Source organism: Trichomycterus rosablanca, chromosome 6 (genome assembly GCF_030014385.1).
Source record: "Trichomycterus rosablanca isolate fTriRos1 chromosome 6, fTriRos1.hap1, whole genome shotgun sequence".
In the NCBI taxonomy this organism is placed as follows: Eukaryota; Metazoa; Chordata; class Actinopteri; order Siluriformes; family Trichomycteridae; genus Trichomycterus; species Trichomycterus rosablanca.
Window position 1 is genome coordinate 8,646,852 of NC_085993.1, and position 17,799 is coordinate 8,664,650.

The window sequence follows — 17,799 nt, forward strand, 5'->3', positions numbered from 1 at the left end:
AAAAGTCGTGCATTAAATTTTAAAACATCAAGTAAACAGGGCGGGGCTTATACCTGTGCTAGGTGTCCATCATCCCTGACCACACCTTGAACCTGGAGCAGATTTTTGGCCACGCCCACACATGGTAGATCTGACAGCACACCAAGATGACAGGCCAGACCAAATTCTGCACACACACACAAACAAACCATTAGAACTGGACACACCATTACACACATTTGATTATTATTATGTATAATCCTGTATCACACGCACGCACGCACGCACGCACGCACACACACACACACACACACACACAGACACACACAGACATATGAGAGGCCGTGTAGGCCATAATTCTGAGATGAATTCTCTCTCACACACTATCATACTCTCTCACACACACCATCATAGTCTCTCACACACACTATCATACTCTCTCACACACACCATCATACTCTCTCACACACACCATCATACTCTCTCACACACACTATCATACTCTCTCACACACACCATCATACTCTCTCACACACACCGTCATACTCTCTCACACACACACCGTCATACTCTCTCACACACACCATCATACTCTCTCACACACACCATCATACTCTCACACACACACCATCATACTCTCTCACACACACCATCATACTCTCACACACACACCATCATACTCTCATACATGGTTTACTATACTCTTTCACATATACTACTATACCCTCTTACAACTATAATCACACTTTCTTTTATTTACTATTATACTCTCATACACACAGCACTATTCTCTCTTGCACATATACAGTGCCTTGCAAAAGTATTCAGCCCCCTTGAACTTTTCAACCTTTTGCCACATTTCAGGCTTCAAACATAACGATATGAAATTGTAATTTTTTGTGAAGAATCAACAACAAGTGGGACACAATCGTGAAGTAGAACGAAATTTATTGGATATTTTAAACTTTTTTTAGAAATAAAAAACTAAAAAGTGGGGCGTGCAATATTATTCAGCCCCTTTACTTTCAGTGCAGCAAACTCACTCCAGAAGTTCAGTGAGGATCTCTGAATGATCCAATGTTGACCTAAATGACTGATGGTGATAAATAGAATCCACCTGTGTGTAATCAAGTCTCCGTATACATGCACCTGCTCTGTGATAGTCTCAGAGTTCTGTTTAAAGCGCAGAGAGCATCATGAAGACCAAGGAACACACCAGGCAGGTCCGAGATACTGTTGTGGAGAAGTTTAAAGCCGGATTTGGATACAAAAAGATTTCCCAAGCTTTAAACATCTCAAGGAGCACTGTGCAAGCGATCATATTGAAATGGAAGGAGTATCAGACCACTGCAAATCTACCAAGACCCGGCCGTCCCTCTAAACTTTCAGCTCAAACAAGGAGAAGACTGATCAGAGATGCAGCCAAGAGGCCCATGATCACTCTGAATGAACTGCAGAGATCTACAGCTGAGGTGGGAGACTCTGTCCATAGGACACAATCAGTTGTACACTGCACAAATCTGGCCTTTATGGAAGAGTGGCAAGAAGAAAGCCATTTCTCAAAGATATCTATAAAAAGTCACCTGGGAGACACACCAAACATGTGGAAGAAGGTGCTCTGGTCAGATGAAACCAAAATCGAACTTTTTGGCCACAATGCAAAACGTTATGTTTGGCGTAAAAGCAACACAGCTCATCACCCTGAACACACCATCCCCACTGTCAAACATGGTGGTGGCAGCATCATGGTTTGGGCCTGCTTTTCTTCAGCAGGGACAGGGAAGATGGTTAAAATTGATGGGAAGATGGATGGAGCCAAATACAGGACCATTCTGGAAGAAAACCTGTTGCAGTCTGCAAAAGACCTGAGACTGGGACGGAGATTTATCTTCCAACAAGACAATGATCCAAAACATAAAGCAAAATCTACAATGGAATGGTTCACAAATAAACGTATCCAGGTGTTAGAATGGCCAAGTCAAAGTCCAGACCTGAATCCCATCGAGAATCTGTGGAAAGAGCTGAAAACTGCTGTTCACAAACGCTCTCCATCCAACCTCACTGAGCTCGAGCTGTTTTGCAAGGAAGAATGGGCAAAAATTTCTGTCTCTCGATGTGCAAAACTGATAGAGACATACCCCAAGCGACTTGCAGCTGTAATCGCAGCAAAAGGTGGCGCTACAAAGTATTAACGCAAGGGGGCTGAATAATATTGCACGCCCCACTTTTTAGTTTTTTATTTCTAAAAAAAGTTTAAAATATCCAATAAATTTCGTTCCACTTCACGATTGTGTCCCACTTGTTGTTGATTCTTCACAAAAAATTACAATTTCATATCGTTATGTTTGAAGCCTGAAATGTGGCAAAAGGTTGAAAAGTTCAAGGGGGCTGAATACTTTTGCAAGGCACTGTAACTATAGCTACTTAAACATGCATTATGTGCTTTCATGATAATCTGTGTAAAAGAGAATATTAGTATATGTATGTAAGTTTGGTAGTCTGTGTAAGGGACGTTAACACTGTATGTAAAACAAAGATCTACTGTATGTGTAAGAGAATATTATTATATGTAAGCGTAATAAATAGTGTATGTGAATGCAAATAATCATGTTTATGGAACAGAATGATAGTGAATGTAAGACAGAATGATAGTGCATGTGAATAAGAATAGTTGTATGTGTGAGAGAGTTTGATGGTGTGTGTGTGAGAGTATGATAGTGTGTGTGTGAGAGTATGATAGTGTGTGTGAGAGAGTTTGATTGATACGGAAACGAGTTTGATTGAAACGGAAGTAATATTAAATTCTCAGTACCTGATTGGTAGAAGACGCGGGATTTCACAGACATGTCCCGCCTTCCTCATTATTACTGATAGGAGAGGATAGTGGACCGAGAGAGAATCAATGGAGCATCAGCCTGTTAACATTTTAAACTTTTCCACCGCTGCCACATCCATGTCAGAAATGTGGATTTAAACCCGACAGCCCGACAGGAGTCTAAACGCGGCCGCGGAGGAAGAGATGCGGTGAAGCTTTATATCCGAACCATCAGCCGAGTGCTGCGAGCTCCATATCAGCCTCAACCACAGAGAGCAGCGGCTCCAGAGTCAGGGGACAGGTGAGTTCACTACATCATTCACCTCTTCATTTAGCTTCTGATAGAGTCGGGTTTAGATTGGGATATTTAATAAATATTCGTCTTTGTAAGGGACCGTCTGCAAATTACACGTTTTAAACGTTCTAGTAATGCCAAACTAAGTAAGTGAGTTCTCATAAAGCACATTTATAAGAAACTTTGTTTTGGAAGCTTTCTTAAAGAACAATAAATAAAATTACTTTATCGTTTTAATGGCTATAGTTGCTCCACATTAATATGTCACTACATTCGAGTCGAATTACATGGAACTTTTGGACTCTTCCCTATGTAGGTCTTAATAAGTAAAATAAAATATAGATTCATTTTGTATACACAATCATAAACAAGCTGCTGCACATGGAAAGCTACAGACTTACAGTCTAACATTTCAAAATCTGTCTCAGTGCTCATTCTAACTTAGTCACTTGTACTATTAAAGTTTGTTATATTTCTTTTATTACAGAAAATGTAATTCATTATAGATTGAGACCAAGCTCTCTTGAGTAACTGTTCTCTAAATATTTGATTGGGTGAATTGCTATAGACTGGTTTTGAAACTAAATTCAATTTTTGTGATTTCAGTATTGAACTTTTGATGGCATGAGGAAACAAACTGGTTTCACCAAAGTTGCACGAGGGCCAGAAACTAAATGGCTTCATGATTGACAATACATTTACATCAAAGGCAGTGTACATTGGACAATGACACATTTACGGTAAGTTATTTAAAAATAATGTAAGCAGTATGTTTATATTGCATATTATTAATAATAATAAGTAATTTGTAGCATTTAGATTTCATGGTTTGGCAATAGGCTAACCCCCAACATTTTCTAAATGCATTGTGTGTGTGTTTGTTTTGTTTGTTTTTAGTTTGTCACCACAGATTTAGAGGACAGTGGTGTGGAGGTTGACACGACAACAGCATCTAGTGACCACAGAAGTACCACACCAGTCAATGTATGACTACAAGGACTAAGGATACCTTAATCCACCTGAGTGACAGATTATTTGCTGTTGAGACTGTTCTGAAATATTTGGTTTCTGCATGCAACAATAAATAAGAAACATTTGTTTGCTTGGGACAAGATCTTTGTTAACCAGTATAATAGTGATTTCCTGACCTGTCCATAACTTGATAATAAATATCTAAATATTATATGGTGTCCGTTTTTTTTTTGTTTTTTTTTCCCCACATTACTGCATTGTTTAATTTATCAGAAATACATTATGACGTTTTAATTACTATCACAAATAACTCTAATAACCATAACTAATTTGGAATTTGAACATTGTAAATTCTTTGGCCAGTTGCACACCCGTGATGGAAGGCATGTCCATTTGGGTCCAGCACCTGCAGCACATGCCAGCGCTGTTTTCTGATGTTGCAAGACTGTTGTCCTCCTAGCACGTACCTTTCATCTGCATTTGGGGTGATTTGAAGAATCTTATTAACAATGTCAGCCAAAGTCGCAGACATTGCTGTATGCTCTCTCTCACACACACACGTCAGTTAACCAATTTGAAGTTGCTATTTGTGCCTGTATAATTTCCTCCTGATGATTCCAAAGCATACAGCTATTCTTTAGCAACGAATTTCAAGAGACAAAGCGAAGGTAATTTGTTTATGTAGGATGACCAGTTCTGATTGTTGGAGGTAATCTTGGAGAAAATATATCCCTATGTCTAATTTCTACTGATCTTGAGTTTTCCTATAAATTTTTTAGGGAACAAAAACATGCATAATGTGCCTCCAGTGCACACAAACTTCATTGACTGTCACCTCCTTCTAACTGCGGGCTAATTAAAAGAAAGTAAAAAGTTGTCAGTGTTTATCCATTAAGCTCACAAAATAATATTTCCAGAATCATGCTGGTATGTCCCATGCTGTCAGTTTTCCTTTCAATGTTCTAAATGCATCTCATTGTGATGAACAAAAATAGTAAAACATGTCCTCCTCATTACCATTTATTTCCACAAACCAAAGTGACCTTGTAAAAAAGGTAGAAAGTAGAAATATCATGGCTAGTTCAACAAAGCTCAACAAAAGTGTAGTCATTGTTAAAAGGTCTGCTGCCAGATTTAAATGTTTTTTGTAGACCAATTTATGTGCAGGCTCTGTTCTTACAGCTGTAAGCCAATCTGACTTCCTGTCCTCCTTCCTGGCCTCCTTTTAACACCTTGATGGTGTGTGAGAGAGTATGATGGTGTGTGTGAGAGAGTATGATGGTGTGTGTGAGAGAGTATGATGGTGTGTGTGAGAGAGTATGATGGTGTGTGTGAGAGAGTATGATGGTATGTGTGAGAGAGTATGATGGTGTGTGTGTGTGAGAGAGTATGATGGTGTGTGTGTAAGAGTATGATGGTGTGTGTGTGTGAGAGAGTGTGTGTGTGAGAGAGTATGATGGTGTGTGTGTGAGAGAGTATGATGGTGTGTGTGAGAGAGTATGATGGTGTGTGTGTGAGAGTATGATGGTGTGTGTGTGAGAGTATGATGGTGTGTGTGTGAGAGTATGATGGTGTGTGTGAGAGAGTATGATGGTGTGTGTGTGAGAGTATGATGGTGTGTGAGAGAGTATGATGGTGTGTGTGTGAGAGAGTATGATGGTGTGTGTGTAAGAGTATGATGGTGTGTGAGAGAGTATGATGGTGTGTGTGTGAGAGAGTATGATGGTGTGTGTGTGAGAGTATGATGGTGTGTGTGAGAGAGTATGATGGTGTGTGTGTGAGAGTATGATGGTGTGTGTGTAAGAGTATGATGGTGTGTGAGAGAGTATGATGGTGTGTGTGTGTGAGAGAGTATGATGGTGTGTGTGTGAGAGTATGATGGTGTGTGTGAGAGAGTATGATGGTGTGTGTGTGAGAGTATGATGGTGTGTGTGTGAGAGTATGATGGTGTGTGTGTGAGAGTATGATGGTGTGTGTGAGAGAGTATGATGGTGTGTGTGTGAGAGTATGATGGTGTGTGTGAGAGAATTCAACTTAGAATTATGGCCTACACGGCCTCTCATACAGACACACACAGACACACACAGACACACACAGAGGCCCAGCAACAACATTTTTCTTATTACAATAATAAATGATCATTTATAATAACTAAATATAATTACTAAAGCAGATGAATGAACGAATTAATAAATTAATTAATTGAATTAATTCATTAACTGAATTAAGGTATTCATTATTAAATATTTAAAATTAATGATTTTGGAAAAACTGTCATAAAATTACTAATGCACATATCAATCATTTCTAATAACAAATAACTAATTATTAATAAAAAAAATGTATTCAGATTTTAGAGAGATTGAATTCCCTGTATTTGTGTCTCTGGGGGTCAGGTGTAAGTAGGGCGTGTGTTTTGTAGCTGTGTTTGCTTGAAATATAAGAGATTATTAATAAACTAGCTAGTGTGAATGAATCGAGTGTTACATATGTTAATAAATGTGTGTTTTCTCCTTTACATTTGTTCACACTGACCTCTGTAATGAAAAACTCCATTTCCATCCACAAACAAAACCTACAACAGCAAAACAGAAACACCAGAGACCAGAGAGTTTAATTATTCATAATTCTAATAATAAGCAAAGCAAAAAATATCTCGGATTATATTTACACTAAAGGGGGTCGAACAGCGATAGAGAGAGAAAGAGGCAGACAGAAAGATAGGCAGGCAGACAGACAAAGAAAGAAAGATTTAGTAATGGAACTTCTGTAGATGCTGCACTGTGTGAATAATCTGATGATGCTCGTATGAATCTGCTGTAATTACAGGAAAATAAAACGTTCTCATGTCTGTATAGAATAACCTCCAGATTCTAAGTAATTCTATAATTTTATATAGATTCTAAATATAGTATGTGAGGTTTGTGTGTGTGTTGGTGTGTGTGTGTGTGTGTATATACAACCTGTGGCATTAGATCAGGCTGGTCTTCTCTGAGTTTATTTAGAAGCTGCAGCAGTGGTGGAGCTTCTCTGAATCCCAAAAAACCCGAGACATATGGAGAGCTGAGACACACCATCTCACCAACCTTATACAGAACCTACAGACACACACCTTTAAATTTAATAATCTGTATATCTTAATATACACATTAATATAATATTAATAAATCTAATTTTAATACATTTATCTTCATAGATTTAATCTTAAGTCTAATCTTAAAAACTACAATTTTAAAATATCTAATCGTAATATACACTATACTGCTAAAAGTATTCGCTCGTCTGCCTTCACACGCATATGAACTTGAGTGACGTCCCATTGTTAATCCATAAGGTTTAATATGATGTCGGCCGACCCTTTACAGCTATAACAGCTCCAACTCTTCTGAGAAGGCTTTCTACAAGGTTTAGGAGTGTGTTTATGGGAATTTTTGACCATTCTTCCAGAAGTGCATTTGTGAGGTCAGACACTGATGTTGTGATGTGGTGTTCTATCAGGACTCTGTGTAGGCCAGTCAAGTTCTTCCACACCAAACTCGCTCATCCATGTCTTTATGGACCTTGCTTTGTGCACTGGTGCGCAGTCATGTTGGAACAGGAAGGGGCCATCCCCAAACTGTTCCCACAAAGTTGGGAGCATGAAATTGTCCAAAATCTCTTGGTATGCTGAAGCATTAAGAGTTCCTTTCACTGGAACTAAGGAGCCGAGCCCAAATCCTGAAAAACAACCCCACACCATAATCCCCCCCTCCACCAAACTTTACACTCGGCACAATGCAGACAAGTACCGTTCTCCTGGCAACCGCCAAACCCAGACTCGTCCATAGGATTGCCAAGCGTGATTCGTCACTCAAGAGAACACGTCTCCACTGCTCTATAGTCCAGTGGTGGCGTGCTTTACACCGCTGCATCCGACGCTTTGCGCTCGGTGATGTAAGGCTTGGATGCAGCTGCTCGGCCATGGAAACCCATTCCATGAAGCTCTCTACACACTGTTCATGAGCTAATCTGAAGGCCACATGAAGTTTGGAGGTCTGTAGCGATTGACTGCAGAAAGTTGGCGACCTCTGCGCACTATCCCAATCACTTCCACTTTGTTATAATAGCACTGACAGTTGACTGTGGAATATTTAGTAGCAAGGAAATTTCATGACTGGACTTGTTGCACAGGTGGCATCCTATCACGATACCACACTGGAATTCACTGAGCTCCTGAAAGCGACCCATTCTTTCACTAATGTTTGTAGAAGTAGTCTGCATGCCTAGGTGCTTGGTTTTATACACCTGTGTTCATGGAAGTGATTGGAACACCTGAATTCAATGATTTGGATGGGTGAGTGAATACTTTTGGCAATATATAAATATAGTGTATCTAATCTTAATATATCTAATCTTAATAAATCTAATCTTAATAAATCTGATCTTAATAAATCTGATCTTAATAAATCACACACACACACACCCCTGACCTTGGATCCCAGCAGTGGTGGGCCTGTGTAATTTATCGCTGTGCCACCCAAGCACCTATCATTATTTTTATCAGCTGCACCTGTATATACAGGGCTCACTACAGTGGATCTGATATGCATACCAGACCTGGCACAGTTTTTACTGTGCCGGATGCCCTTCCTGACACAACCCTTCGATTTCTAACTAAGCTTGGGACCGGTACTAGGCTGGGCTGTTTATTATTATTATTATTATTATTATTATTATTATTATTGTTTACCTTTAGGTCGGGGTAGCTGAGTATGACGAGTTGTGCGTAGGCATTTTTTTCATCTCCTTTAATAAATGACAGGTCGACTCCACCCACTCTCACCAGCCCACTGAACTCTGGATCGTTCTGCCATGCCTCGGTGTCCTCCCGTACCAGCCTGTCTCTCATATCCTCCTGTTCTCTACACACACACACATGCACACACACACACACTACTATTATTGCGTGCCCTAAAGAATATAAAATAATGAAAAGTTCAGATCGCTGTGCGACACAGCAGGTTGTCTCACAGCACAACCTCACAGATGTCTACATACTTTTGGCCTTATATTATTTCCTTTTTGTCTACGGGAATAAAATAAGTTATGTGGACACCTGACCATGAGCTTATTGGACAAGCAGTTTCTTAAATATCAGCTTTGATATGTAGTCCAATTTTTGTATGGACTGTATATAACACGCATGCTTTTTGGAATATTTCATTTCATTCAGGAGAGGCTTTAATCAAAAAAGTAACTTACAACTAGGACTAAATAGAATACAAGCAACTTGCTCAGGAGCTCAACAGTAAAAACCTGGCAACCTTCTAATTCCAGTACATTAACCACTGGTCATATTACAACAAATATAAAGCAATGGTCTCAGTTAGATCAGTAATTGATTCAGTTTGAAAGTGAAATTGTAGAAAGTGCTTTATTTTTATCCGGGTCCCTGATGATTCAGAGCCTATACTAGAGTCACTGAGTGCAAGGCAGAAATACACCATATGGCCAAAAGTATTTGGTCACCTGACTATGAGCTTGTCAGACATCCTATTTCAAAAACAAATAGTATTCAAATAGAGTGACCTCTGTGTGATTGTTTTAGCTGTAACAACAGTCACTCTATTGAGAAAGCATCTCACAAGATTTTGAAGTATGTGTGTATGAACGTGTGCCCATTCAGTCAAAAGAGCATTTGTATGACCGGGCACGGATGTTGGTCAAGAAAGCCTCAACTGATGTTCTAGTTCATTCCAAAGCTGTTCAGTGGTGCTGAGGTCAGATTCTTTAACCAAAACTGCACTGACACCACCATGGTAATGCCACAGTAATGTGTGTTGTTCTGGTATGTGTGTAGCATGTGCAGTAGTGTTGTTGGGATTCTACAGAGTTTGCTTTGAGCACAGGGGAACAGTCATGCTGGAACAGGACAGCACCTTCCTTAAACTATTGTTGCAAAGATGAAAGCATATCATTTTCTTAATATAATTGATTTATTACACCTGTTAACAATTGTTGTGACTGAAATACATGAATTTAAAGATTAGAAGGGGGGTCACAGTACTATTCACAATTACTCAAACTCACAGATCACTCACCGACATGTTGTTGTCCAAGTACCTAAATTCAAACGCACATGGACACTGAAATACATGTCAAACTAACCGTTGCACCGCTGTTCTGTATTAAATTCATTTTTATTCATTTTCAGTCAGTCGGCGGCATTAAATAAACTTAAACCCTGGGGCCGAAGTTCAGCTGTACGGAACACTGTTAACACTTAAACCCTGGGGCCGAAGTTCAGCTGTACGGAACACTGTTAACACTTAAACCCTGAGGCCGAAGTTCAGCTGTACGGAACACTGTTAACACTTAAACCCTGGGGCCGAAGTTCAGCTGTACGGAACACTGTTAACACTTAAACCCTGGGGCCGAAGTTCAGCTGTACGGAACACTGTTTCAGATCTTCCTCAACTTTAAAGCGCACCGACAATTTCATTAATAAAAACAACAACAACAACTAAAATGACTTGAATAAAGATGCTAGAGTACTTAAAGTCCTACCTCTGCCATGTTCTCACCACCTCCTCCTCTGGAACATTTAATTCATTCATTCATTCAGAGCTCCGTTCTTATTTATTTATTTACTCAGTCTTCCGGATTCTGGTGCACACGCGTGACGTCACGCAGGGGGCGTGGTCGCACCCAGAACGCGCCCCGGAGAATAGTAAATATACAGTAGTATATAAATAAATATATAAATAAAGAATAGTGCTGGAATACAAAAACACATACAAACTACACTCACACAGCATTTATGGGTGGTGGAACACTTTCAACACTGCACTGACACCACCATGGTAATGATTGTTGTTCTGGTATGAGTTAGGACTGGGCGGTATGACCAAAAATCTGTATCATGGTTTTTTTTATTAAGATTCTAACGGTTTCACGGTATATCACGGTATGTTTTATTTTTTGTATGACTGGGACTTTTTATATGTCTGTGGCTGTCATAAGTACATAGAATATAAAACATTTCCATTTTACCATGTACAGTGGGGTCAAAAAGTATTTAGTCAGCCACTGATTGTGCAAGTTCTCCTACTTAGAAAGATGAGAGAGGTCTGTAATTTTCATCATAGGTACACTTCAACTATGAGAGACAAAATGAGAAAAAAAATCCAGGAAATCACATTGTAGGATTTTTAAAGAATTTATTCGTAAATGATGGTGAAAAATAAGTATTTGGTCAATAACAAACAAGCAAGATTTCTGGCTCTCACAGACCTGTAACTTCTTCTTTAAGAAGCTCTTCTGTCCTCCACTCGTTACCTGTATTAATGGCACCTGTTTGACCTCGTTATCTGTATAAAAGACACCTGTCCACAGCCTCAAACAGTCAGACTCCAAACTCAACCATGGCCAAGACCAAAGAGCTGTCGAAGGACACCAGGAAGAAAATTGTAGACCTGCACCAGGCTGGGAAGAGTGAATCTAAAATAGGCAAGCAGGTTGGTGTGAATAAATCAACTGTGGGAACAATTGTAAGAAAATGGAAGACATACAAGACCATTGATAATCTCCCTTGGGGTCAAGATCTCATCCCGTGGGGTCAAAATGATCATGAGAACGGTGAGCAAAAATCCCAGAACTACACAGAGGGACCTGATGGATGACCTGCAGAGAGCTGGGACCAAAGTAACAAAGGCTACCATCAGTAACACACTATGCCGAGAGGGACTCAAATCCTGCAGTGCCAGGCGTGTCCCCCTGCTTAAGCCAGTACATGTCCAGGCCCGTCTGAAGTTTGCCAAAGAGCATATGGATGATCCAGAAGAGGATTGGGAGAATATCATGTGGTCAGATGAAACCAAAATGGAACTTTTTGGTAAAAACTCAACTCGTCGTGTTTGGAGGAAGAAGAAAAACCCAAGAACACCATACCTACTGTGAAGCATGGGGGTGGAAACATCATGCTTTGAGGCTGTCTGCAAAGGGGACAGGACGACTGATCCGTGTTAAGGGAAGAATGAACGGGGCCATGTATCGTGAGATTTTAAGCCAAAACCTCCTTCCATCAGTGAGAGCATTGAAGATGGAACGTGGCTGGGTCTTCCAGCATGACAATGATCCCAAACACACCGCTCGGGCAACGAAGGAGTGGCTCCGTAAAAAGCATTTCAAGGTCCTGGAGTGGCCTAGCCAGTCTCCAGACCTCAACTCCATAGAAAATTTGTGGAGTCCGTGTTGCCCAGCGACAGCCCCAAAACATCACTGCTCTAGAGGAGATCTGCATGGAGGAATGGGCCAAAATACCAGCTACAGTGTGTGCAAACCTGGTGAAGACTTACAGGAAACGTTTGACCTCTGTCATCGCCAACAAAGGTTATGTTACAAAGTATTGAGTTGAACTTTTGTTTTTGACCAAATACTTATTTTCCACCATAATTTACAAATAAATTCTTTAAAAATCCTACAATGTGATTTCCTGGATTTTTTTTTTCTCATTTTGTCTCTCATAGTTGAAGTGTAGCTATGATGAAAATTACAGACCTCTCTCATCTTTCTAAGTAGGAGAACCTGCACAATCAGTGGCTGACTAAATACTTTTTGGCCCCACTGTATATAGTGAGGGTTTTGAGTACTATAAGGTTTGCTTAGCCCCACAAAATGACACAGTATATGATGGAATCAGTACGCATGAAACAGGTGCAATATATACCATGTTTATTACCGCGGCACGGTGGCTAAGTGAGTAGCACTGTCGCCTCACAGTCCAAAAACATTCAGTCAGGTTAATTGGAGACACTGAATTGCCCTATAAGTAAGTGTGTGTGTGCGTCTGCCCTGCAATGGACTGGCGTCCCGTCCAGGGTGTTATTGTGTGCCATGCGCCCATTGAAAAGCTGGGATAGGCTCCAGCACCCCCCCGCGACCCTAACTGGATAAGCGGATTAGAAAATGAATGAATGAATGAATATTCAAGTATAATACTATTACCATTAGCTCTCCCTTTAACAAACAAAACGATGTTTGCAGTCTCCCTGTCAGCACTGATGAAGTGAGGAAGCCGTAGCCTAGTGGTTAAGGTACTGGACTAGTAATCAGAAGGTCGCTGGTTCAAGCCCCACCACTGCCAGGTTGCCACTGTTGGGCCCTTAAGCAAGGCCCTTAACCCTTAATTGCTCAGACTGTATATACTGTAACTGTACTGTAAGTCGCTTTGGATAAAAGCGTCTGCTAAATGCAGAAAATGTCAAATGTAAATGTGCACAGTTATACCGTTATACTGAGGTATGACTCCACTGAGTGTACAACTTGATCACTGGTCTGTTGTAGAAAAGTGGACGGCTTTACAGATTTACAGTTTGCTTTTTTGCAACAACCGTGCCCTAACAAACAGTACAGCACATAGTGTTTTAATATTTGTCAGAACAAAAAAAACCTTCTAAACTGCCGACACAGCTCATTTCTTTGTTGTTTTTGTTTATATTGTCCACCATATCGAGAAAACCTCTTTCATCTGTTAACACTGTTATGCTAACGCTAACTGGCTAATAAGTGTGCTGTATCTAATCCGCACAGCGCTCCATAGCCTTTTTAGCAGCAAACAATATTGCATGATTTGCTGCCTACTGAAGCCTACAGCTGTTGTATTAACTATGCTATGGTATGGCGGTATATGAAAAATCCAAACCGTACGAGGAATCAAAGCAGGTATACCGAATATACCATCATACCGCCCAGCACTAGTATTAGTGTAGCTTGTGCAGCAGTGCTGTTGGGATTTTAAAATCCTATCTAACCCTCCTGGCCTCTTTATTAGGAAGGCACACATATCCTGTTAGCGCTGGTTGTAGGTGGACAGTCAGAGAGACAACCTGTGTTCATCTTTCACTAGTCTTTTATTAATGGACACTTTCTGATCACAAGACACTGTTGGCTTTATATTTTTGGCCAGACTGCTGGTCTCATCCTAGCATCGACATTTAGGTGTGTAAAAATACCAACAACACTGCTGCACCCAATACACTCATACCAGAGCAACACACCCTGTTATGTTAGAACTATGTTTGTGCATAGCTTGTAATGGTTGACCACCCAAACATCATCTGGTCAGTGGGGGTTTCTTACAATTAATAAATGGTGTACAGATTGACTACAATCAATAATTGTATATGTACAACGTTCATCTGTATGAATGTACTTACCAGATGTGTTCCTAATTAGGTGCTCAGTAACTGTATATGTAATGTCTTTTAGTGGACACTTTATTAGGAACACCTTACTAATACCAGGTAGAACCTTCTTTGCCATCTTGTCGGCATTTTGGTTCATGCTGTAAATCCTGAAACAGCTTCTGGTGACTGGGAAGGCCAATTAAGTATCAGCCAACTAAAAAACACCTTGTCTTTTCAAGATTTAGAGTTATTTATGCTTTGATCTCATTTTGCATTAAGTACTGTAATTCTCTTTATCTTGGGATCTTACAGTCCACTCACCGTCCTACAGTAACTCACAGGTAACTCACAGGTAAAGAAAACAGGGCACATTTTACTGGTCCTGGCCTCCCTCTTTTGGCTCCCAATAAAATACCGTGAAGAGTTTAAGGTTCTTTTATTTGTATGTAAGGCTCTCCATGGTCTCCATGATGAAGCTCCATCTTATACAGCTGAGCTTACCTGCCCCCACTCTTGCTCCAGAATCCTAAGATTGTCTGATCACTTGCTTTTAACTGTCCCACGCTCTCGGTTGAGGTCTAAAGGGGACCGAGCTTTTTCTGTGGCTGCCCGTTATGAAACAGCTTGCCACTTTTTATTAAGACGTCAGCCACAACTGATGGTTTTAAATCCAGCTTGACATAAAATAGAAGTATTTGTGTTCACAGGCTTTTGAGGTTTAGCATAGTTTTATTTACATTCATAAATGTATTCTGCTATAGGATTTATTTTTTGTTTGTTTATGCATTTTCTCTACTGGTGCTGATTGAGGAGAGCGAACTGACACACGTCCCCTCAGACACGTGAGCAGTAGCCAACTGAATTTTTCAACCTGCACGAGGCGAGTTCACATACAAATCAGCCCTGTGTACGGAGAGCCACACCCTGATCAGCATTATCCCCCGACTCTGTGCAGACGCCATCAATCAGCCAGCAGAGGTCATAATTGCATCAGTTATGAGGTTCTTATCCGGCTCCCTACCCTGTATGAACAACAGCCAACGTTGTTCATATAGCCGCCCAGCCCAGCCCGTCATAGATTTATTTTATCGTTTTGACTTTATTGTACAGCACCTTGGACGACACTGGATGTCTTTGAAGGCACTTCATAAATAAACATGACTTGAGTTGAAGTAAACAGAACACATCATCACATTGATGACAGCAGTTTGAGATGACTTGTGATTTGAGACATGGTGCATTATCAAAACCCATCACAAGTTGATTCTATGTTGGGTAGGATTTAGGGTGTTTACGCCCAATTTTGAGCCTACTGCCCGCATGGTGCAGCAAGTATTAAAATCCTTTTATTTTTCAGTGTTTAACATGGCCTGTTCCAGGCTGGCGTAGCCAATCACGTCTGTGTAGACATCCGACTGGCCGATAGCACCGTTGATATCCATCCAGATTTCAGCGACATTAGGCTATTGTAATGGACCACTTTTTATTGTATTGTAATCCACCGTCCTTACACACAATGTTTTTTAATGAAAACTTTTCATGTTTCACTCTGGACAAGTAAAAAAAGACACATTTATAATCTCTCATAATTCAAGTTTAATAATTTTCAAAAATGTAAAGACGCTATTCTGTATATTAATTCCAAACTTAATTTGTACACATATAATTATCATTTTTTCAGAGATCGATATGCAGTGTTTATAAACAGTATGTGCAGATAAAGAAACAAAGACTGAGACAAAAATACAGACACACACAGTTATAGCCCTCAAACAGCAATTACACTGACACCAAAACCTGTCAAATAATAACTGACCTTACTGAATCAGATATTAGACAGCATCATGAATCAACAGGCCAGGTTCAACAACCTGATCTGATGAGCAGTGATGGAATTTGTATTGGGGAAACAAGACAGGCGAGATATTCAACACGTCCTTCTATTTGTACTTGATGTTGGTACTGAATCTCAATCCAGTCCTTGCCAACCACTCAGCCAGAATAAATATACAAAGCGGGTTGTACACTTTAAAATCCACCATGTGACTGGAAAAATGCCATTAATTTCAAAGAGTTGAGCTGTGCCATCCATATTTATATTGTACTCTTATATATAAAGATGTTTAAAACACTTCCCCTGTTAATCTAAAGCCATATGATGGATTTTAAAACCTCATAGCACTGTTACGGATTCAGGACTGGTTTGAGAGCTTCAGTGCATACACGGTTGATTCCGTTTGTCTGGTTTTGCAGGGCTACTTATTTTGCACAACGAACAAAAGACGGAATGTGAATGAGACGGGATTCACGGGGTTCCGATCCGTTGAGGAACCGTTCAGGAAAAATGTCAGCATTTTTTCTTGATTAACATGCTGCATCAGAAGTAACAGTTTGATAAACGGTTTACATACTGGGGTTTGGAAAACATGTCAAACATTCAACAACAAGTTCAGGACTCACAATCTTTAAACATACAAATGTGAAGTAGGCAGCCCTTGATTGGGTTGTTGTAAAGCATTACTGGTTATTGCAACACGACATTTTAAACACCCGTTCAGATTTTCAGTGTCCTGTAGGACAACGGCGGTAAACGTCCAGTTCTTGCTTCGCGAAGAGGTTACAGCAGTATTTCTGCTTCCATCAATAAAAACATCACAAAGCACTAAAGATCACAATCACACGTAAATGGCAGAAATGTGCTGGCATCACCACGATCATCGCTATCACTTCAATCCTGAAGTATTGGAGTGCTTTACATTCACAAAAATTCCCAATCTAAAAATTTCAAATCTCCATATCAAGTCACACGTCACTCAATAAAAACAGATAAGCACGTATATATTTTTATATGCAATTTATGCATTTTTATCACGTCCAATTGCCCGATTGTGTCACGCTTCCTCTCCACTAATGCCGATCTCTGCTCTGATTGAGAACAAGGCTAACCCACGCCCCCTCCGACACATGGGCAGCATTCCGTATGCATCTTATCACCTGCACTTTGACGAGTGCAGTGCAGCTCAGCACTGTGTACGGAGGGACACACCCTGAGAGCACTCTTTTCTCATCTCTGTGCAGGCGGCATCAATTAGCCAGCAGAGGTCGTAATTGCATTAGTTATGAGAGAGACCCTATCCGGCTTAATCCCACCCATATCTGAACAACAGGCCAATCGTTGTTCATGTGGCTGCTCAGCCTAGCCGGCAGGCAGAGTTGAGCTTCGATACGATATATTCGAGATCCCAGCTCTGGTTCTAGTGTGTGTTTTTACCGCTGCGCCACCTGAGCGGCAGCACTTGTATTTTTAAGTACAGAATCACAATCGAAATGTGTCAACCGCCCACCCCGCCCATACTATCATCCAGTATCAAATGGAATCGTGAATGGAAAACTATTAATCGTTCTATTAAAACTGTACAGTTAACATTAGCAAGTGTGGGTGTGTCTTCTACTGAACCTCTCACTGTCAATAAAGTAACGGCTGGTTTTAGGGACCATACTAAAAATTCTTGACTGTTCGACCGTTTCAGAGACCTTTGACTTTGAAATGAAATGCCGGTTTTAAGGTATCT

The 17,799-nt window shown here is 40.3% G+C and overlaps 1 protein-coding gene and 1 long non-coding RNA gene across 2 annotated transcripts in view; one reads left to right on the forward strand and one right to left on the reverse strand.

Moving 5' to 3' along the window:
* LOC134316249 (endonuclease V-like) overlaps positions 1–10,707 on the reverse strand; it is a 64,076-nt gene extending 53,369 nt beyond the window's left edge. Inside the window, exons 1-5 of the mRNA XM_062996581.1 lie at positions 10,608–10,707; positions 8,791–8,962; positions 7,025–7,159; positions 6,597–6,636; positions 54–166 (exon numbers count right to left, since the gene is read on the reverse strand). Of these exons, the coding sequence (XP_062852651.1) occupies positions 54–166; positions 6,597–6,636; positions 7,025–7,159; positions 8,791–8,962; positions 10,608–10,657 (510 nt within the window). The 5' untranslated portion in view covers positions 10,658–10,707. The remainder of the gene's footprint in view (positions 1–53; positions 167–6,596; positions 6,637–7,024; positions 7,160–8,790; positions 8,963–10,607) is intronic.
* Positions 2,460–4,272, forward strand: LOC134316248 (uncharacterized). Its single transcript, XR_010013066.1, has 3 exons — positions 2,460–3,095; positions 3,696–3,829; positions 3,987–4,272. It is a non-coding gene; the product is annotated as an uncharacterized LOC134316248 (long non-coding RNA).
* Positions 10,708–17,799: the final 7,092 nt, after the last annotated feature.